This window comes from Somniosus microcephalus, chromosome 1, assembly GCF_052327205.1.
Source record: "Somniosus microcephalus isolate GS21.2 chromosome 1, FLI_Smic_1.0, whole genome shotgun sequence".
Taxonomy (NCBI): domain Eukaryota; kingdom Metazoa; phylum Chordata; class Chondrichthyes; order Squaliformes; family Somniosidae; genus Somniosus; species Somniosus microcephalus.
The window spans coordinates 125,769,859-125,793,885 of record NC_140987.1 but is presented as its reverse complement, the minus strand read 5'-3'; the positions used below and the strand labels follow the sequence as shown (position 1 = coordinate 125,793,885).

General features: G+C 47.4%; 1 protein-coding gene across 3 annotated transcripts in view; it reads left to right on the top strand.

Moving 5' to 3' along the window:
- Nucleotides 1-24,027, top strand: part of LOC147124352 (gluconokinase-like) — a 78,523-nt gene that overhangs the window by 42,058 nt on the left and 12,438 nt on the right. For 2 of the 3 annotated variants that reach the window (XM_085985449.1, XM_085985467.1), the window contains exon 3: nucleotides 15,472-15,558. The exons of the other annotated variant lie outside the window; for it this stretch is intronic. In XM_085985449.1, coding sequence (XP_085841575.1) covers nucleotides 15,472-15,558 — 87 coding nt within the window. The remainder of the gene's footprint in view (nucleotides 1-15,471; nucleotides 15,559-24,027) is intronic. 3 annotated transcript variants of the gene reach the window in all.

Below are 24,027 nucleotides of genomic sequence, written 5' to 3'. Positions count from 1 at the left end.
ATAACAACAGAAAATGCTGGAAAAACTCAGCAGGCCAGGCAACATCCGTGGAGAGAAATTAGAGTCAACATTTCAGGTCAAAACCCTTTGTCAAGACTAAAGAGGCACAGGGAATGAAATAGATTAAGAGGCCAGGCTGATTTTGCCACCAAAGTGGATAACCTCGCATTTATCCACATTATACTGCATCTGCCATGCATCTGCCCAATCACCCAACCTGTCCAAATCATACTGGAGTTTCTCTGCATCCTCCTCACAGCACACACACCCACCCAGCTTTGTGTCATCTGTAAACTTGGAGATATTACATCTAGTTCCCTCATCTAGATCACTAATATATATTGTGAATAACTGGGGTCCTAGCACCGATCCTACGGTACCCCACTTGTCACTGCCTGCCACTCGGAAAAAGACCCATTTATTCAAACTCTTTGCTTCCTGTCTGCCAACCAGTTCTCTATCCCAGTCAGTACCTTACCCCCAATCCCATGTGCTTTAACTTTGCACGCTAATCTCTTATGCGGGACCTTATCGAAAGCCTTCTGAAAGTCCAAATACACCACATCCACTGGCTCTCTCTTATCTATTCTACCAGTCACATCCTCAAAAAATTCCAGTAGATTAGTCAAGCATGGTTTACTTTTTGTAAATCCATGTTGACTTTGTCCGATCCTGTCGCTGTTTTCTAAGTGTCCTGCTATTACATCTGTTATGTATTGTGTGTTCTATTGTGTGTTCTCCTCCCACCTGTGGTGGCACTGTCACAGGAGATAAATGGTTGGGTGTTCTCTGTTAAGTTTAGCTCTCTTTGTTCGGAACTTTCCAGAACTTCCATTCCTTCCAATAAAGCACTTCATGTTTGAATCTCTGAGTTCTGAGTCCTAAATTGTGTCTAGGTAGAAAGGTACCGACACAACAAGTGGCGACGAGGATGGGATGAATCTGCATACGTTACGGGTGCAGTGAGTAAACAGAAAATTTTATTTGAAACATGAGATGGCTACTATATTAGGAAACCGGTGATTTTGATGAAAATGTGGAGCAATGGAGCGCATATACGGAACGTTTTGACTATTTTGTATTGGCGAATGCGGTGGCAAATGAAAATGTCGTGCCTACCTTTTTGAGTGTAATCGGGCCGAAGACATTCAATTTACTTCGCAGCTTCGCGCTGCTGACAATTGTGACACACAAGGGGCTATACAGGTACTGCCGCCTTCCGTTTGGAATTACGTCGGCCCCTGCTCTATTCCAAAGGGCAATGGATCAGATTTTGAGTGGACTGCCAGGAGTCCAGTGCTACCTGGACGACATCCTTGTCACTGGGACAAATGAGGAGGATCATCTTCTGAACTTGGATGCGACACTACAACGACTGAAAGAGTACGGACTCAGAGTTCGTAAAGACAAATGTGAATTCTTTCAGTCTTCAGTTGAGTACCTGGGGCATGTGTTTGATGCTACTGGCCTGCATAAGGTGCCGTCAAAGGTCAAGGCGATCGTGGAGGCCCCAGCACCCCAGAATGTGAGCCAGTTACGTTCATTTCTGGGGCTACTTAACTACTATGGGAAGTTTATTCCAGACTTAGCAACATTGCTGAAGCCGTTACATCAGTTGCTATGTCAAGGCAAAACATGGAAATGGACTGAACTGTGCAACGAAGCTTTCGCCCAAGCAAAGAAAGCATTGCTGAAATCGGAGGTCCTGACACACTTCGACCCAAAGCTACCCGTGCAGCTAGCATGTGATGCGTCACCATATGGTGTGGGAGCAGTCATATCCCACATCATGCCTTCTGGTGAAGAGAAACCTATCGCCTTCGCATCACGCACCTTGAACAAGGCCGAGAGTAACTATGCACAGATTGAGCGCGAGGCCTTGGGAATCGTTTTTGGAATTCGAAAATTTCATCAGTACCTGTTTGGGAGAAGGTTCACACTCCTGACGGACCACCGTCCATTGACTTCAATCTTCGGGCCCCACACCGGAATTCCGTCTCTCGCTGCAATCAGGATGCAAAGGTGGGCTTTACTGTTGTCAGGACACACATACAACATCATATATCGCAAATCAGACTTGCACGGCAACGCAGACGGTCTCTTGAGGCTACCCTTGCCTGTTACTCCCCCAGAGCCTCGTCAGATAGACATCTTCTACTTTAGACAAGTGGAGGGTGCACCTGTCACTGCAGTTCAGGTGCGAAGGTACACCCGCAACGATCCAGTCCTGTCTGAGGTAATGGACGATGTCATTCGAGGGAGAGCTATAGGAGATTCTCCTAGTTTGAAACCTTACGTTTCAAAAAGAAATGAGCTCTCCGTCCAGGCAGGTTGTCTTCTTTGGGGACGCCGTGTCATCATTCCGCCACCTCTGAGGGAACCTATACTGCAACAACTTCATACAGGCCACAGTGGGATGGTTCGGATGAAGGAAATGGCAACAAGCTACTTCTGGTGGCCAGGTCTCGATTGGAATATTGAGGAGAAAGCCAAAACATGTTCCCCATGTCAAAGGGTCCGGAATGTTCCACAGCTGGCAACCCTACACCCCTGGGATTGGCCTGCAGAAGTGTGGCAGCGAGTACATGTGGACTTCGCCGGTCCTTTCGAAGAGAAGATGTTTATGGTGGTTGTGGACGCTCGTAGCAAGTGGCCGGAGGTCGCTGTGATGAGGTCTACCACGGCAGAGAAAACAATTGAGAAACTTGGTGAGATGTTCAGCCGTTATGGCTCACCGGAACAACTCGTAAGTGACAACGGTCCACAATTTGTATCACAGGAGTTTGCAACCTTCCTGCATGTCAATGGTGTCCAACACATCAGGTCTGCGCCCTATCATCCCTCTACTAACGGCCAGGCAGAAAGGTTTGTGCAAACTTTGAAGCACGCCTTGAAGGCATCGCAAGGTCAGGGCTCAATCCACCAACGTCTGAACAGCTTCCTGTTGCCCTACAGGAACGAGCCGCATGCCACAACCAAAACTTCCCCCGCTTCGCTCATGATGAAGAGGCAGTTACGGACAAGTTTTGACTTACTCAAACCTCCAAGGGCAGAACAGGTTGTCCATTGTCAACAACAAGCTCAAGTTGAAAAGAGAGAGAAAAGAGCCAAGGAGAGACGGTTTCACCCTGGAGAGCACGTCCTAGCTGGAAACTACAACACTGGACCGAAATGGGTTCCTGCTACGGTGATCGCGCAGACGGGCCCTGTGTCTTACACGGTTGAGACTGCTGAGGACGTCATCTGGAGAAGACACACAGATCAACTGTTGCTAGGAGCAGAGACAGCCACAGAGGCTCCAACGGCTGGTTGGCCTGAACTGTTTCCGGATGATACCGCTGTGGTAAACCACTGTTTGTATTCCTGTTTGTCCTGTTTGTATTCCACTGTGTACATGCCTGGACATGCCTCGGCTGACTCCTCCCACAGGTCCTAGTATAAAGGTGACTGCTCCCCAGCCCTTAGTATCATGGACCGGTCGACCACGCGAGGCAGACCTCCATTCTGTTGTTAATAAAAGCCTTTGGTTACTCTTCTAACTCTCAGTCTTTTATGAGTAATTGATAGCGCATCAATTTTATTAACAACATTTTTATAATGGAGAAGATCCTCACACCAGCATGCCTGGACTTAGATCATCGGGAGGCGGACTCATCCACCAAGTTTACTCACTGGCTTAAGTGTTTCGAAAAATTCCTGACCGCCTCCGAAGCAATCAAATTGGATGAGGACAAACTGGATGTCCTGACCTCCAAAGTGAACCACCGAGTGTACTCGGTCATCCAAGACGCGACCTCGTACGCGGACGCTATCAAGCTCCTCAAGGACCAGTACACGCGCCCAGTGAACGAAGTGTACGCCAGGCACCTCCTGGGGAGTCGTAAACAACAACCTGGGGAATCGACCGTGGAATACCTTCAGGCACTGTCTGTGCTTGGCCGGGCCTGTGGTTGTAAGGATGTAAAGGCCGCCGTGTACACAGAGGAACTTATCCGGGACGCTTTTGTAGCGGGCCACAGATCCAATTACACCCGACAGCGACTGTTGGAGCAGAGTAACCTCGACCTCAACAAGGCCTCTGAACTCGCACTATCGTTGGATGCAGCCTACCAGGGCATGGATGCCTACTCCTCTGCACCGTGGACGCCGCGGGGAATGACAGCCTGGGACACGGTAGGACCGCCTCATAGCGCCGTGCCACCCCAGCCACACCCCAACAACGGCCCAACTACCGCAGCAGTGCCCCAAGGCCAGAAATGCTACTTCTGTGGCCAGGCAAAACACCCCAGAGCGCGCTGCCCGGCGAAAAACGCGATCTGCTCGGGCTGCGGGAAGAAGGGACACTACGCTAGCGTCTGCAGGGCCAAAGCCACCCCGAACCCCAGCAGCGCCGCGTGTGGGCCATGCGGGCCGCCATCTTGGACCTCCCCGGCCATGTGCGAATCACCGGTACAGCAGCCATTTTGGACGCCTCCAGCCACATGGGGATCATGGACGCCGCCATCTTGGACGACAGCCGGGACGCAGCAGGCCCCCGACACCGCCTCATCTGATACCCGCAGCGACACACCGACCCCTACGCTGGCATCCGTTACACTGGACCAAGCGAGACCGCACCAACTGGCCAGTTCCACAATGGACATTAAGGTAAATGGTCACGATACAATCTGCCTTTTTGACTCTGGGAGCACGGAGAGCTTCATCCACCCCGACACGGTGCGGCGTTGCTCTCTCCCAGTCCTGCCTGCGCAACAGCGGATTTCTATGGCCTCCGAGTCCCAGTCGGCGGACATCGGCGGCTACTGCGTGGTGACACTCGTAGTAGACGGGACCGTGTACGATCATTTTAAACTTCTGGTCCTGCCTGACCTCTGCGCTGCCGTCCTGCTGGGGTTAGATTTTCAGTGCCACCTTAAAAGTGTTACGATGGCGTACGGTGGACCCCTACCCCCACTCAGTCCGCAGCCAGCAGCTTCCAAACTGCCCGCCGCGCACCAGGTGCAACCTCTCCACACTCAGAGTCACCCCCCCCCAACTGTTTGCTAACCTCACCCCCGACTGTAAGCCCATCGCCACAAAGAGCAGGCGATACAGTGCCGGGGACAGGGTTTTCATTAAAACCGAAGTGGAGCGGCTCCTGAAAGAAGGGATTATTGAGGGCAGCACCAGCCCCTGGCGAGCCCAGGTTGTGGTCGTTAAGACCGGCGAGAAGCAGCGCCTGGTCATCGACTACAGCCAGACAATAAATCGCTACACCCTGCTGGACGCCTACCCACTCCCCCGTATAGCTGATATGGTCAACCAGATCGCGCAGTACCGCGTCTTCTCGACCATTGACCTGAAATCAGCGTACCACCAGCTCCCCATCCGCCCTGAGGACCGCCAGTACACTGCCTTTGAGGCAAACGGCCGCCTCTATCACTTCCTTAGGGTTCCCTTTGGCGTCACCAACGGGGTCTCCGTCTTCCAAAGGGAGATGGACCGGATGGTAGATCAAAATGCGTTGCAGGCCACTTTCCCATATCTGGACAATGTGACCATCTGCGGCCGTGACTTGCAGGACCATGACGCAAACCTCGAAAAATTCCTCCGCACCGCCCAACTCCTAAACCTGACATATAACAAGGAGAAGTGCATATTCCGCACAAACCGCCTCGCCATCCTTGGCTGTGTTGTGGAACACGGAGTCATCGGCCCCGACCCCGACCGGATGCGTCCCCTTATGGAACTTCCACTGCCCCACTGCCTCAAGGCCCTGAAGAGGTGCCTAGGGTTTTTCTCCTATTATGCCCAGTGGGTCCCCTACTATGCGGACAAGGCCCGTCCGCTGATCAAGTCCACCTCTTTTCCCTTGACGGCAGAGGCCCGCTTAGCCTTCCACCGTATCAAGGAGGACATTGCCAAAGCCACCATGCACGCAGTGGACGAATCCATCCCCTTCCAGGTGGAAAGCGATGCGTCCGACTTTGCCCTGGCCGCTACCCTCAATCAGGCGGGGAGACCCGTGGCCTTCTTTTCACGAACCCTCCAAGGCCCGGAGACCAGACACTCCGCTGTTGAGAAGGAGGCCCAGGCGATTGTGGAGGCTGTGCGTCATTGGAGGCACTACCTGGCCGGAAAACGATTTACCCTGCTCACTGACCAGCGTTCAGTTGCTTTTATGTTTAACAACAAGCAGAGGGGCAAAATCAAAAATGACAAGATCTTGAGGTGGAGAATCGAACTTTCCACCTACAACTACGAGATCTTGTACCGGCCCGGGAAGCTAAATGAACCCCCGGATGCGCTATCGCGTGGCACCTGCGCCAGCGCGCAGATCGATAGACTGCGGGCCCTCCACAATGACCTCTGCCACCCGGGGGTCACCAGGTTCTTCCACTTCATCAAGGCCCGCAACCTGCCTTACTCTATTGAGGAGGTCAGGACCATGACCAGGAACTGCCAAGTCTGCGCTGAGTGCAAACCGCACTTTTATAGACCAGACAGGGCCCACCTGATAAAAGCCACTCGCCCCTTCGAGCGCCTGAGCGTCGATTTTAAAGGGCCTCTCCCCTCCTCCGACCGCAATGTGTACTTCCTCAATATTATTGATGAGTACTCCCGTTTCCCGTTCGCCTTCCCCTGCCCGGACATGACCAGTGCCACGGTCATTAAATGTCTGAACAACCTCTTCACCCTGTTCGGCTTCCCCAGCTATATCCATAGCGACCGGGGCTCATCGTTTATGAGCGACGAACTCCGTCAGTACCTGCTAACTAGGGGTATTGCCACAAGCAGGACCACCAGTTACAACCCCCGGGGGAACGGACAGGTGGAAAGAGAAAATGCGACAGTTTGGAAGGCCGTCCTGCTAGCCTTAAAGTCTAGGGGCCTTCCAACCTCCCGCTGGCAGGATGTGCTCCCCGATGCGCTCCACTCTATTCGGTCACTGCTCTGCACTGCCACTAACGCCACCCCTCATGAGAAAATGTTTGTCTTCCCAAGGAAGTCCACATCGGGGACATCGCTACCGCCATGGCTGACGTCCCCAGGGCCGGTCCTACTGAGAAGACACGTGAGGACCCATAAAACGGACCCCCTGGTCGAGAGGGTCGACCTCCTCCACGCCAACCCCCAGTATGCTTACATCGCATACCCGGACGGGCGGGAGGACACAGTCTCCATAAGAGACCTTGCACCCTCGGGGGCCGCAGTAACCCACTACCCACTACCACCCCCCCCCACGATCCGATATCCAGCCCCAGCAGACGGCAGGCCTGGGCCCCGCGACCCGCTCGACATCTACGAGGACGACACGCCTGTGCCACAGCCTACGCTGGACTCGACGCCGGAAACTTCACTACCCCTGCCGTCGCCACGCAGATCACAGCGGCAGACAAGACCTCCGGAGAGACTCCAATACACTAACTTTTAATACACTTCACCCCGCCGGACTCAATTTTAAACAAGGGGTGAATGTGGTAAACCACTGTTTGTATTCCTGTTTGTCCTGTTTGTATTCCACTGTGTACATGCCTGGACATGCCTCGGCTGACTCCTCCCACAGGTCCTAGTATAAAGGTGACTGCTCCCCAGCCCTTAGTATCATGGACCGGTCGACCACGCGAGGCAGACCTCCATTCTGTTGTTAATAAAAGCCTTTGGTTACTCTTCTAACTCTCAGTCTTTTATGAGTAATTGATAGCGCATCAACCGCAAACCAGCATCCTTTGCCACAGTGCTCTTCTCCAACACAGGAAGTCAAAGAGACTGTTCCACCTGTGCAAACTCCTGACTTTCGACTGACACAGGCACCTTTTCCATCCAGGCCTGTGTCAATGCCTACTGCTGTGGAAGCCAGCGATGACCGCCGGTATCCTGTCAGAGAGCGGCGGCCTCCAAGACGCTTGGATCTGTAGGCTTAGTGACTTACCCACAAGACTGGGGCAGAATAAACCCCAGGGTAAAGTCAGGGGTTGAGGCAGTCTACCTCTACCCTAGGTTCGTTGAGTGCATTGAAAGTAACTTACCTGTTGAGGAATACTGTGGACCTTCCATTTAAGAGGGGCGGAAATGTTATGTATTGTGTGTTCTCCTCCCACCTGTGGTGGCGCTGTCACAGGAGATAAATGGTTGGGTGTTCTCTGTTAAGTTTAGCTCTCTTTGTTCGGAACTTTCCAGCACTTTGGTGATAGTGACCATAATATGGTAAGATTTAAGGTGGCCATGGAAAAGGACAGGGATGGGCCGGAAATAAAGGTTCTAAATTGGGGGAAGGCCGATTTTAATAGGATAAGGCAGGATCTGGCCAAAATGGACTGGGATCAGCTACTTGTAGGAAAATCCGCATCGGAGCAATGGGAGGCTTTCAGAAGGGAGATTGAGAACATACAATGGCAACATGTTCCCGTAAAGGTCAAGGGTGGTTCCAAAAACCACAGGGAACCTTGGATGTCAGGGGATATACGGGAATGGATTAGGAAAAAAAGGAGGGCTTTTGGTAGATACAAAAGGCTAAAGACGGAGGAAGCCCTAGAGGAGTACAAAAAGTGCAGGGGGATACTTAAAAAAGAAATTAGGAGATCAAGGAGGGGCCATGAAATAACACTGGCAAGCAAAATAAAGGAAAATCCGAAGATGTTTTATAAGTATATTAAGGGTAAGAGGATAACTAGGGAAAAAATAGGGCCCATTAGGGACAAAAGTGGCAATCTGTGTGTGGAGCCGGAAGATGTAGGAGGGGTTCTGAATGAATTTTTTGCGTCTGTTTTCACTATGGAGAAGGACGATGTAGACATAGAAATAGGGCGGGGGGACTGTGATATGCTCGAACATATTAACATCGAGCGGGGGGAGGTATTGGCGGTTTTAGCTGGCCTAAAAATGGATAAATCCCCAGGCCCGGATGAAATGTATCCCAGGCTGCTGTGTGAGGCAAAGGAGGAGATTGCGGGGGCTCTAACACATATATTCAGGACCTCTCTGGCCACAGGGGATGTGCCAGAGGACTGGAGAACCGCTAATGTAGTACCATTATTCAAGAAGGGTAGTAGGGAAAAACCGGGGAACTACAGGCCAGTGAGCCTAACATCAGTGGTAGGAAAATTATTGGAAAAAATCCTGAGGGACAAAATGTGTCTCCACTTGGAGAGGCAAGGATTAATCAGGGATAGTCAACATGGCTTTGTCAAGGGAAGATCATGTCTGACTAATTTGATTGAATTTTTTGAGGGGGTGACTAGGTGTGTGGATGAGGGTAACGCAGTGGATGTGGTATACATGGATTTCAGTAAGGCCTTCGATAAAGTCCCGCACAGGAGACTGGTCAAGAAGGTAAGAGCCCATGGAATCCAGGGTGCCTTGGCACATTGGATACAAAACTGGCTTAGTGGCAGAAGGCAGAGGGTGATGGTCGAAGGTTGTTTTTGTGACTGGAAGCCTGTGGCCAGTGGGGTACCACAGGGATCAGTGCTGGGTCCCTTGCTGTTTGTGGTCTACATTAATGACTTGGATATGAATGTAAAAGGTATGATCAGTAAGTTCGCGGATGATACAAAAATTGGTAGGGTGGTAAATAGCGAGGAGGGTAGCCTCAGGCTGCAGGACGATATAGATGGGTTGGTCAGATGGGCGGAACAGTGGCAAATGGAATTTAACCCGGAAAAGTGCGAGGTGATGCACTTTGGGGGGACTAACAAGGCAAAGGAATACACAATGAATGGAAAGACCCTAGGCAAGACGGAGGGTCAGAGGGATCTGGGTGTGCAAGTACACAGATCCCTGAAGGCGGCGGAACAGGTGGATAAGGTGGTAAAAAAGGCATATGGGATACTTGCCTTCATTAGCCGAGGCATTGAATATAAGAGCAAGGAGGTTATGATGGAGCTGTATAAAACACTGGTTAGGCCACAGCTGGAATATTGTGTGCAGTTCTGGTCGCCACACTACAGGAAGGATGTGATCGCGTTAGAGAGGGTGCAGAGGAGGTTCACCAGGATGTTACCAGGGCTGGAGCGCTTCAGCTATGAAGAGAGACTGGGCAGGTTGGGTTTGTTTTCCTTGGAGCTGAGGAGGCTGAGGGGGGACATGATTGAGGTGTACAAAATTATGAGGGGCATAGATAGGATGGATGCTGAGGAGCTTTTTCCCTTAGTAGAGGGGTCGATAACTAGGGGGCATAGATTCAAGGTAAAGGGCGGGAGGTTTAGAGGGGATTTGAGAAAGAACTTTTTCACCCAGAGGGTGGTTGGAGTCTGGAACTCACTGCCTGAAAGGGTTGTGGAGGCAGAAACCCTCACAACATTTAAGAAGCATTTGGATGTGCACTTGAAATGCCATAGCATACAAGGCTACGGGCCAAATGCTGGAATATGGGATTAGATTAGACAGGGCTTGATGGCCGGCGCGGACACGATGGGCCGAAGGGCCTCTATCCGTGCTGTATTACTCTATGACTCTATGACTCTAACTTCCTTTCCTTCCAATAAAGCACTTCATGTTTGAATCTCTGAGTTCTGAGTCCTAAATTGTGTCTAGGTAGAAAGGTACCGACACAACAACATCTTTTATAATGGACTCTAGTATTTTCCCCACTACTGATATCAGGCTTACCGGTCTATAATTCCCTATTTTCTCTCTACCACCTTTTTCAAATAGTGGGGAAAGCAGTGAGTGAGGAGGACATAAAAAACCTGCTAAAGGACATAGGCTAAGTGAGTGGGCAGAGATTTGGCAGATGGAATATAATATTGGAAAGTGTGAGGTTATGCACTTTGGCAGAAAAAATCAAAGAGCAAGTTATTATCTAAATGGAGAGAAACTGCAAAGTGCTACAGTACAAAGGGATCTGGGGGTCCTGGTGCATGAAACACAAAAAGTTAGTATGCAGGTGCAGCAGGTGATCAGGAAGGCCAATGGAATCTTGGCTTTTATTGCAAGGGGGATGGAGTATAAAAGCAGGGAAGTCTTGCTGCAGTTATACAGGGTACTGGCGAGGCCACACCTGGAATACTGCGTGCAGTTTTGGTTTCCATATTTAAGAAAAGATATACTTGCTCTCGAGGCGGTTCAGAGAAGGTTCACTCGGTTGATTCCGGAGATGAGGGGGTTAACGTATGAGGAAAGGTTGAGTAGGTTGGGCCTCTACTCATTGGAGTTCAGAAGAATGAGAGGCGATCTTATCGAAACATATAAGATTGTGAGGGGGCTTGATCGGGTGGATGCGGTGAGGATGTTTCCACTGATGGGTGAGACTAGAACTAGGGGGCATAATCTTAGAATAAGGGGCTGCCCTTTCAAAACTGAGATGAGAAACTTCTTCACTCAGAGGGTAGTGAATCTATGGAATTTGCTACCCCAGAGAGCTGTGGCAGCGGCAACGTTAAATAGATTTAAAACGGAGGTAGACAGTTTCCTAGCAGATAAGGGAATTAGGGGTTATGGGGAGAGGGCAGGGAAGTGGACGTGAGTCTAGGTTCAGATTGGCCATGATCCTATTGAGTGGCGGAGCAGGCCCGAGGGGCCGTATGGCCTACTCCTGCTCCTACTTCTTATGTTACATTAGCTACCCTCCAATCCATGGGAACTGTTCCAGAGTCTATAGAATTTTGGAAGATGACCAGCAATGCATCTACTATTTCTAAGGCCACTTCCTTAAGTACCCTAGGATGTAGATTATCAGACCCTGGGGATTTATCGGCCTTCAATCCCGTCAATTTCCCTAACACCATTTCCCTACAAATACGGATTTCATTCAGTTCCTCCCTCTTATTAGACTCTTATGTTCCCCGACATCTCTGGAAAGTTATTTGTGTCCTCCTTTGTGAAGACAGAACCAAAGTATGTATTTAATTGGTCAGCCATTTCTTTGTTCCCCATTATTAATTCCCCTGATTCTGACTGCAAGGGACCTATGCTTGACTTCACCAATCTTTTTCTCTTCACATATCTATAGAAGCTTTTAGTCAGTTTTTATGTTCCCTGAAAGCTTACTCTCATATTCTATTTTCCCCCTCTTAATTAATCTCTTTGTGCTCCTTTGCTCAATCCTAAACTGCTCCCAATCCTCAGGGTTGCTGCTTTTTCTGGCCAATTTATATGTCCTCTCCTTGGATCTTATGCTATCCCTAATTTCCCTTGTTAGCCACGGTTGAGTCACCTTTTTTATTTTATTTTTATGCCAAACTGGGATGAACAAATTCTGTAGTTCATCCATGCGATCTTTAAATGTTTGCCATTGCCTATCCACCGTCAACCCTTTAAGTAACGTTCCCCAATCCATCCTAGCCAACTCGTGCCTCATACCATCGTAGTTTCCTTTATTTAAATTCAGGACCCTAGTCTCTGAGTCAACTACTTCACACTCCATCTTAATGAAGAATTCTATCATATTATGATTGCTCCTTCCCAAGGGGCCTCGCACAACAAGATTGTAATTAATCCTTTCTCATTACATAATACCCAGTCTAAGATGGCCTGATCTCTAGTTGGTTCCTCAACATATTGGTCCAGGAAACCATCCCGTATACACTCTAGGAATTCCTCCTCCATGGCATTGTTACTAATTTGATTAGCACAATCTATATGTAGATTAAAGTCACCCATGATAACTACTGTGCCCTTATTGCACGCGTCTCTAATTTCCCGTTTAATGCCATCCCCAACCTCAGCATTACTGTTTGGGGATCTGTATACAACTCCCACTAACATTTTCTGCCCTCGGTATTTCTCAACTCTACCCATACAGATTCCACATCATCAGAGCTAATATCCTTCCTTACTATTGTGTTAATCTCCTCTTTAACCAGCAATGCTACCCCACCTCCTTTTCCTTTTTGCCTGTCCTTCCTGAATATTGAATACCCCTGGATGTTGAATTCCCAGCCTTGCTTCCCTTTCCTCTGTCTCCCTGCACAGGTTCCCAACCCCCTGCCATTTTAGTTTAAACCCTCCCCAACAGCACTAGCAAACACTCCCCCTAGGACATCGGTCCCGGTCCTGACCAGGTGCAAACCGTCCAGTTTGTACTGGTCCCACCTGCCCCAGAACTGGTTCCAATGTCCCAGGAATTTGAATACCTCCCCCTTGCACCATTCCTCTAGCCACGTATTCATCTGAAATATCCTTCTATTTCTACTCTGACTAGCACGTGGCACTGGTAGCAATCCTGAGATTACTACCTTTGAGGTCCTATTTTATAATTTACCTCCTAACTCCCTATATTCAGCTTTTAGGACCTCATCCCGTTTTTTACCTATATCGTTGGTACCTATGTGCACCACGACAACTGGCTGTTCAGCCTCCCCCTCCAGAGTGCCCTGCAGCCGCTCCGAGACATCCTTGACCCTTGCACCAGGGAGGCAACATACCATCCTGGAGTCTCGTTTGCAGCCGCAGAAACGCCTATCTATTCCCGTTACAATAGAATCCCCTATCACTATAGCTCTCCCGCTCTTTTTCCTCCCGTCCTGTGCAGCAGAACCACCCATGGTGCCAGGAAGTTGGCTGCTGCTGCCTTCCCCCGATAAGCCATCTCCCCCAACAATATCCAAATGTTTGAGAGGGGGATGGCCACAGGGGACCCCTGCACTACCTGCCTGTTCCTACTACTCTGCCTGGCGGCCACCCATTCCCTTCCTGCCTGTGTAGGCATTACCTGCGGTGTGACCAACTCCCTAAACTTGCTATCCACGACGTCCTCAGCATCGCGAATGCTCCAGTATGTATCCATTCGCAGCTCCAGCACCGCAATGCGGTCTGCCAGTAGCTGCAGCTGGATACACTTCCAGCACACATGGTCGTCAGGGACACATAGTGCAGGAGGAGCATGCCACAGGGCCGAGCTGTGCTGCCATGACTTACCCTTTAATTAATTCAAATTAAATTAAATCAAATCAATACCACTAATTACACTACAATTAAATGATATACTCAAGGGCCCTTGTTTACTAGCACTCCCTGCTACAGAACAGAGACCTTAGAAACTATAACCACAAAAATTAAGACCTTCTAAACTTTATAAACTATTAACCTTAACTGTCAAACTATAGAGTAGTATAAATACTGACCTGGCCATACTCACCCAATCAGTTGCTTCCTCTTGCCCGCATCACTTTTTGAATCGTGATGTGGCTCTGGAACGCCGCCGCCGGCCTGCGAGATTGGTAAGCCTCTGAAAAAAGCCTGCGAAAGTGAGTTTAAATACTCACTGTAATGCCGCTCTCCTGCTGCTCCCGACACCAGCCTCTGAAAACACCCATTTTTATATGGACAGGTTGTTAGCCTAACCAGGATGTCTGATATGTACTCAATGTAAATTCATCACCTACTTGGGCTTCTGAAAATGAAAATGGACATAACAGTTGCATTTCAATTTGCATTTTAGCAAAATTCACAGAATTATATCAATAAGCCAACAGACAAAACAACAGATAACTGCACAGCCTCGATTTAGTGTTCCACAAGAGTTTCTGCTTAATAGAAAAATCAAGTATCTATTCAGATTTCTATAATGGCCCAGAAATTCGGGTCTCCACGGGTGAGTACACACGGGGTACTCGCACGTAAGCCCAATGGAAGTGCCGGTTTCCTGCATGCACTGCACATACGCGGGAAACCGGCACTTCCGTTCCCCTGAAAGAAGGGATTGAAAGGTCGAACGCGTGCTTTTTACAAGGTAAGTGGTGAATTAATTCAAATTAAAACATTTTTTCCACAGGTTTATTATTTTTAAATACTTTAAAGAAAGGTAAGTTTATTTTTAGCCCCGTTAGAAAATAAAATTATTTTTTTCAAAAATTTAAATTATTGTTTATTATAGTTATTTCATGTAATTTATAGTTTATTTAAAAATGTGATTTTTTCAAAAATTTATTTGAAGATTTAGTGATGTTTTGGGGCTTATAGTATTTATAAGTTTGACAGCCCTTCCTGTCAAACTTATGAATGAAGCATTCCCTGCTACCATTGGCTCTCCATGGCCCACATGATCCCAGGGGACGCATCGAACTAACTGCGCCCCGGGATACGCAAGCACTGCGCGCCGGCAGTTGGAGGAGGCCAATTCCACGTGGGCTCACAGCACAATGGCCGGCACGCTAGGTAAGTGCAGGTCGGGGGCTTGCACCCGCGGGAAGCCCCCGACCCGAATTTCTGGGCCAATAATTTGTTTTGAAGTTTGAAATATGTCTACACTATTTACACAATCAAAATCGGAATGTTAACTACAATGCTAAAGAAGTGGGCTCTCACTTGCAGTTCCCAAATTCAAATTCCAATCTTGAGACTTGGGTGTTGAGTTTCATTGATCTCTACAAGTTACATGGAGGAGGATAAACAAGCCCAGGTGGCCTTTCTACTACCACTTGAGCTTCTACAGTTTGGTCAAGTAGAATATTGACATAGTTCATGGAGCTGGACTATTCTATCTCCCAAGATTTAAAATAAAATTAATAACCACGAGTGACCTGAAGAAGTTCTTTTTAATTTTAATAGTTGGGATGGAAATTCTATGATGCTGATGACTACCATCCTAAAGAAAACAAAGAAAAAATGGTTAAAGGAGTACCACTAAATGATGAGGTATATTCATTTTAACTACTCTTATCCAGCACTATTTTGCACTTTGTTAGAAGTACTGCAGTAAGCATAGTTACATTTTTATCCTGACAAAATGAAGAAGTAGTTATTTCCTTTATCTTGTTAAAAAGTTTCCCAAGAAGTTGCACTGACAAGTGTCTCTGCCCTTTTTGATGGAATTTTAGTTTTGCTGCAGTTCCTGCCTCTTTACCTGAATAATGTGTCTTTTTTTCCAGCTCTGAGCACTCCTGACTACACTTGTGTGAATTCCACACCATCCACCCTTATTCAGTGCTCTTAAGTGATATTTAAGTTTGTGGGATATTGTAAAGATTTTTTTAACGTAAGACTCTTACAGTAGGCTGATAGAGGAAACACTTTTATCCTTTCACTCTGGACTGGAGTCAATCGCAGGTTTAAGATTTGAAAGTAAGAGTGCAAACTCACTGCACAACTCAGTCTCATTATCAGTACATTTTAATTCCACATGCTGTCTTCTCAAATGAGCAAGAGCGATTTCCTCTCTGTACAGTAGTGAAATTTTAAATGCATTTATAAAAAACACATTATAATGTTGTTCCACATAGGGCACAGATAGGTCTCGATCTTGACTGGGGCGTGTTTTGTGGTGGGGGGGGGAGGAGGAATTGCACGCTGTGCAGTTTTAACGTCACAGCGTGCGTCTTTTTCTTTTCGACAGGTTCCCCACTCGGAAGCCAGCCTGATTAACAGGCTAGGTTCCCTGTTGGGCAGGGAACGCTCCAGAGGAGGTTGCAGGCCAGGAGCAGGTTGGGAGCCTGCAGCTGGGTTAGCGGTAGTGTGGGGGATCCGGATCTTTTGGGGGGGGGGGGGGGCGGCGGTGGCGGTGTGGTCTGATGGTGGGCAGGGAAGCAGGTAAGCTTGGTGGGCTAGGAGGAAGCACTCAAACTCCTGGCCCACAAACAGTACTGTAAAGGCATTTACCTCTTCCACAAAGCAGTCCTCACCTCCCTTTAGCTGCCAGGTTTCCTGAGGCCTGGGAAATCCAGCTAGCCAGGGTTAAACCAGGAAGACAGGTTAAATCTGAGGCATGTAGACTCATTCTAATATTTAAATCACTATTAGCACGGTGGCATAGTGGTTAGCACTGTTGCCTCACAGCTCCAGGGACCCGGGTTCGAATCCGGCCTCGGGTGACTGTCTGTGTGGAGTTTGCACATTCTCCCCGTGTTTGCGTGGGTTTCCTCCGGGTGCTCCGGTTTCCTCCTACAGTCCAAAGATGTGCAGGTTAGGTTGATTGGCTATGATAAAATTGACCCTTAGTGTTAGGGGGATTAAATACGTGGGGTTACGGGGATAGGGTGGGATATGTGTTGGTGTAGGGGTTACGGGGATCGGGGGTGGGATATGTGTCGGTGCAGGCTCGATGGGCCGAAATGGCCTCTATCTGCACTGTGAGGTTTCTGTGATTCTGTGAACCCGCCTCCTGAGAGTGGGTTGGTTGCCTGCAGCCCATCCTTCCTCCATTAAAAGCAGAAGTGGGTGGGTCTGGGTTGGGTTTAAGATTTTTTTAATTTTCACATCTCACCCGACCCAAACCTACCTGTTTTGGGGGGTTAAAATTCCCCCAAAAAATTCCCAACATCTGGTATAAACTTACAGTGGAAATCGTAAATCAAGGGAAACGTTGTGTTGGTTGGGTATTGTTGTGTTGAACCTTATTTAAAACAGCAGTTTTCAAACTCTTTTCTGCAGGGGGGTCCTCTCTGCTAGTATTGCTACATCCCTGGAGACCCCTGCCAGTTATTGACATTCCCAAGGAACCCTATCCTAACTGTGAAAGACATTGTTAGCTACCTAAAGGAAATATATAAGCAGTGGCAAACATTTTAAGAAATATTCCAAAATTCTCAACGCATATACATATTGAGAAATAAAAACTCCACGGGAAAAGTAACCAATCCGTGGCTAACCAAAGACGTTAAGGACAGTAAAAAAAAAAAAAATAACAACAGAGAATGCTGGAAAAACTCAGCAGGTCAGGCAACATCCGTGGAGAGAAATTTGAGTTGACATTTCGGGTTGAAACCCTTCTTCAAAACTGGAAAGAAAATAAAAAGATCGAAGGCAAAGCTGCGATCGAACAAAAGAAGAAAAGGAGACAATAAAAGGTATTAGAAGCCAGATGAGATGGTAATGGGCCCGTGGAGAAAGGAGGGGGCGGGGGGGGGAGGAAAAGGAGGACCCAAAACAAAGGGGTGGAAAAAATTAAGGACAGTATTCGATTAAAAGAAGAGGCTTATAATGTTGCAAAGAATAGTAGTTAGCCTGAGGATTGGGGGAGTTTTAGAAACCATCAAAGGATAACCAAAAAATTGATATAAAGGGAGAAAATAATATATGAGGGTAAACTAGCAAGAAATATAAAAACAGATTGTAAGAGCTTCTACAAGTATGTAAAATGGAAGAGAGTAGCAAAAATAAGCATTGGTCCCTTAGAGGCTGAGACAGGAGAAATTAGAGTACAAAAGTAGAGGAATTATGCTGAACGTTTATAAAGCGCTGGTTTGGCCACATCTGGAGTATTGCATCCAGTTCTGGTCACCATACTTTAGGAAGGATGTGAAGGCACTTGAGAGGGTGCAGAGGAGATTTACCAGAATGGTTCTGGGGATGGGGGATCTTAGCTACAAGGACAGATTGGAGAAGCTGGATTTGTTTTCATTAGAGCAAAGGAGGTTGAGGGGTGATTTGATAGAGGTGTACAAGATTATGACGGGTTTGGATATACCAGACCGGGGAAGACTGTTCCCACTAGTTAATGGTACAAGGACTAGGGGACACAGATTTAAGGTTTTGGGCAAGAGCCACGGGGAGATGTGAGGAAAACCTTTTTTTACGCAGCGAGTGGTGAGGACCTGAAATTCGCTGCCGACGGAAGTGGTGGAAGCGGACACACTCAATGTTTTCAAGGGGAGACTGGATAGGCACTTGAGGGAAATAAACTTGCAGGGTTACGGGGATAGAGCGGGGGAATGGGACTGACTGGATTGCTCTACTGAGAGCCGGTACGGACTCAATGGGCTGAATAGCCTCCTTTTGTGCTGTTATAACTCTATGACTAAATTATAATGGGGAATTTAAACAAATATTTTGTATCTGTCTTCACAGTAGAAGACACAAAAAGCATACCAAAAATAGTGGGGAACCAAGGGGCTAATGAGAGTGAGGAACTTAAAGTAATTAAGATCAGTAGAGAAAAAGTACTCGAGAAACTAACGGGACTAAAAGCCGACAAATCCCCTGGACCTGATGGCCTACATCCTGGAGTTCTAAAAGAGGTGGCTGTACGGATAGTGGATGCTTTGGTTGTGATCTTCCAAAATTCCCTAGATTCGGTCCCAGCGGATTGGAAGGTAGCAAATGTAACCCCGCTATTCTAGAAAGGAGGGAGAGCAAACAGGGAACTACAGGCCAGTTAGCCTGACATCAGTGGTCAGGAAATGCTAGAATCTGTTATTGGGGAAGTGGTATCAGAGCACTTAGAAAACCATAATATGATTAGAAAGAGCCAACCTGGTTTTATGAAAGGGAAATTGTGTTTAACAAATTTATTAGAGTTTTTTGAGGATGTAACTAGCAGGGCAGATAAAGAGAAACCAGTGGATGTAGTATATTTGGACCATTAAACAACTGACAGGAGAAGGAGGCTCCATGAACATCCCCAACCTCAATGATGGCGGAGCCCAGCACGCAAGTGCAAAAGACAAGGCTGAAGCGTTTGCAACAAACTTCAGCCAGAAGTGCCAAGTGGATGATCCATCTCGGCCTCCTCCTGAGGTCCCCACCATCACAGAAGCCAGTCTTCAGCCAATTCGATTCACTCCACGTGATATCAAGAAACGGCTGAGCACACTGGATACAGCAAAGACTATAGGCCCTGACGATATCCCGGCTGTCGTGCTGAAGACTTGTGCTCCAGAACTAGCCACGTCTCTAGCCAAGCTGTTCTAGTACAGCCACAACACTGGCATTTACCCGACAATGTGGAAAACTGCCCAGGTAGGTCCTGTCCACTAAAAGCAGGACAAATCCGATCCAGCCAATTACCGGCCCATCAGTCTACTCTCAATCATCAGCAAAGTGATGGAAGGTGTTGTCGACAGTGCTATCAAGCAGCACTTACTCACCAATAACCTGCTCACCAATGCTCAGTTTGCTTTCCGCCAGGACCATTCGGCTCCAGACCTCCAAACATGGACAAAAGAGTTGAATTCCAGAGGTGAGGTGAGAGTGACTGCCCTTGACATCAAGGCAGCATTTGAACAAGTGTGGCATCAAAGATTCCTCGTAAAATTTAAGTCAATGGGAATCAGGAAAAACTGTCCACTGGCTGGAGTCATACCTAGCACAAAGGAAGATGGTTATGGTGGTTGGAGGTCAATCATCACATCCCCAGGCCATGGCTGCAGGAGTTCCTTACGGCAATGTGCTGGGCCCAACCATCTTCAACTGCTTCATCAATTACTTTCCCTCCATCATAAGGTCAGAAATGGGGATGTTCACTGATGATTGCACAGTGTTCAGTTCCATTCGCAACTCAGATAATGAAGCAGTCTATGCCCGCATGAAATAAGACCTGGACGACATTCAGGCTTGGGCTGCTGAGTGGCAAGTAACATTTGCGCTACACAAGTGCCAGGCAATGACTATCTCCAACAAGAACATAAGAACATAAGAAATAGGAGCAGGAGTAGGCCAATTGGCCCCTCGAGCCTGCTCCGCCATTCAATAAGATCATGGCTGATCTGATCCTAACCGCCAATCCACTATGACAGGACTATCTCCTGAATCTAACAGCATTAGACACACGAAAACAGGAGCAGGATCAGGCTACACGGCCCCTGGGCCCGCTCCGCTACCCACAGGGCCATGACCTATCCGAACCTAGACTCATGTCCAAATTCCTGCCCGCTCCCCGTAACCCTTAATTCCCTTTTCTACTAGGAAACTGTCTATTTCTGTTTTAAATTTATGTAATGATGTAGCTTCGACAGCTTTTTGGGGCAGCATATTCCATGGACCTACCACCCTCTGAGTGAAGTAGTTCCTCCTCATCTCAGTTTTGAAAGAGCAGCCCCTTATTCTAAGACTATGCCCCCTAGTTCTAGTTTCACCCATCATCTGGAACATCCTCCCCGCATCCACCCGATCCAACCCCTTCATAATCTTATATGTTTCAATAAGATCGCCTCTCATTCTTCTGAACTCCAATGAGTAGAGTCCCAATCTACTCAACCTCTCCTCATATGTCCATCCCCTTATCCCCGGGATTAATCGAGTGAACCTTCTTTGTACTGACTCGAGAGCAAGTATGTCCTTTCTTAAGTATGGACACCAAAACTGTATGCAGTATTCCAGGTGCGGTCTCACCAATACCTTGTACAACTGAAGCAATACCTCCCTATTTTTATATTCTATCCCCCTAGCAATGAAAGCCAACATTCCATTGGCCTTCTTAATCACTTGCTGCACCTGCATACTAACCTTTTGAGTTTCGTGCACCAGGACCCCCAGATCCCTTTGTACTTCAGTACTTTCAAGTTTCTTGCCATTAAGATAATAACTTGCTCTACGATTTTTCCTGCCAAAGTGCATAACCTCACACTTTCCAGTATTGTATTCCATCTGCCAAATCTCTGCCCACTTAGCCTGTCTATGTCCCCTTGCAGGTTTTTTATGTCCTCCTCACTCACTACTTTCCCTCCCATCTTAGTATCATCTGCAAACTTTGACGTGTTACACTCGGTCCCCTCCTCCAAATCGTTAATATAGATTGTAAAGAGTTGGGGACCCAGCACTGACCCCTGCGGAACACCACTGGTTACTGATTGCCAGTCTGAATATGAACCATTTATCCCAACTCTCTGCCTTCTGTTAGATAGCCAATCCTCTATCCATGCCAGAATATTACCCCCAATCCCGTGATTTTTTATCTTAAGCAATAATCTTTTGTGTGGCACCTTGTCAAATGCCTTTTGGAAGTCTAAATACACTACGTCCACTGGTTCACCTTTATCCACCCTATATGTTACTTCCTCAAAGAACTCCAGCAAATTTGTCAAACATGACTTCCCCTTCATAAAACCATGCTGACTTTGTCTTATTAAATTATGATTATCCAAATGTCCTGTTACTGTCTCCTTAATAATGGACTCCAAAATTTTACCTACCACAGATGTTAGGCTAACCGGTCTATAGTTTCCAGCCTTCTGTCTACTGCCCTTTTTAAATAAGGGTGTTACATTAGCAGTTTTCCAGTCTGCCGGGACCTTTGCTGAGTCCAGGGAGTTTTGGAAGATTATTACCAATGCATCCACAATCCCTACCGCCACTTCCCTCAAAACCCTGGGATGTAAGCCATCAGGTCCAGGTGATTTATCCGCCTTGAGTCCCATTATTTTACCAAGTACTACTTCCTTAGTGATTTTAATCGTATTTAGCTTCTCCCCCCCCATAGCCCCCTGCTTGTCAAGTGTTGGGATATTCTTGGTGTCCTCTACTGTAAAGACTGATGTAAAATATTCATTCAGTGTTTTTGCCATCTCCATATTTCCCACCATTAATTTCCCGGTCTCATCCTCTAAGGGACCAACATTTACTTTAGCCACCCTTTTTCTTTTTATATAACTATAAAAACTCTTACTATCTGTCTTTATATTTTTTGCTAATTTACTTTCATAATGTATCTTCCCTTTCTTAATCAATCTTTTTGTTATTTTTTTGCTGTCTTTTAAAGTTTTCCCAATCCTCTATCCTCCCACTAGATTTGGCTACCTTATATGCCCTTGTTTTCAATCGAATACTATCCTTAATTTCTTTACTTAGCCACGGATGGCTGTCTTTTCTTTTACACCCTTTTTTTCCTCCGTGGAATATACTTTTTTTGGAATTTGTAAAATAACTCCTTAAATGTACACCACTGATCATGTATCGTCTTATCCTTTAACCTATTTTCCTGTCTAACCACCGCCCCTTGACATTCAATGACATTACCATCGCCGAATCCCCCACCATCAATATCCTGGAGGTCACCATTGGCCAGGAACTTAACTGGACCAGCCACATAAATACTGTGGCAACAAGAGCAGGTCAGAGGCTGGGTATTCTGTGGCGCGTGTCTCACCTGCTGACTCCCCAAAACCTTTCCACCATCTACAAGACACAAGTCAGCAGTGTGATGGAATACTCTCCGCTTGCCTGGATGAGTGCAGCTCCAGCAACACTTAAGAAGCTCGAAACCATCCAGAGCAAAGCAGCCCACTTGGTTGGCACCCCATCCACCACCTTGAACATTCACTCCCTCCACCGGCGCACCGTGGCTGCAGTGTGTACCATCTACAAGATACACTGCAGCAATTCGCCAAGGCTTCTTTGACAGCTCCTCCCAAACCCACAACCTCTTCCACCTAGAAGGACAAGGGTAGCAGGTGCATGGGACCACCATCACTTCCAAGTTCCTCTCCAAGTCACACACCATCCTGGCTTGGAAATATATCGCCGTTCCTTCATTGTCGCTGGGTCAAAATCCTGGAACTCCCTCCCTAACAGGACTATGGGAGTACCTTCACCAGCAGTTCAAGAAGGCGGCTCACCACCACCTTCTCAAGGGCAATTAGGGATGGGCAATAAATGCTGGCCTTGCCAGCGATGCCCACATCCCACAAACAAATAAAAAAAGATGGAGTATAATGTGGGGAAATGTGAGGTTATTCCCTTTGGTAGGAAGAATAGGAAAACAGAATATTTTGTAACTGGTGAGAAACTATTAAATGTTGGTGTTGAGAGAGATTTAGGTGTCCTCATACAGGGAACACAGAGCTAGCATGCAGGTACAACAAGCAATTAGGAAGGCAAATAGCATGTTGGCCTTTCTTGCAAGGGGGTTGGAGTACAAGAGAAACAAAACCTTACTACAATTGTACAGGGCTTTGGGTGAGCTCACACCTGGAGTACTGTGCACAGTTTTGGTCTCCATATCTGAGCAAATGGAATATAATGTGGAGAAATGTGAAGTTAGGAAAAATAGAAAAGCAGAGTATTTTTTAAATGGTGAGAGATTGGGAAATGTTGATGTTCAGAGGGACCTGGATGTCCTTGTACACGAATCACTGAAAGTTAACATGCAGGTACAGCAAGCAATTAAGAAAGCAAATGGTATGTTGGTCTTTATTATAAGAGGATTTGAGTATAAGAGTAAAGACGTCTTACTGCAATTATTTAGGGCCCTGGTGAGACCACACCTGGAATATTGTGTACAGTTTTGGTCTCCTTACCTAAGGAAGGATATACTTGCCATAGAGGGAGTGCAACGAAGGTTCACCAGACTGATTCTTGGGATTGGGGGATTGTCCTATGAGGAGAGATTGAGCAGACTAGGCCTATATTCTCTAGAGTTTAGATGAATGAGAGGTGATCTCATTGAAACATACA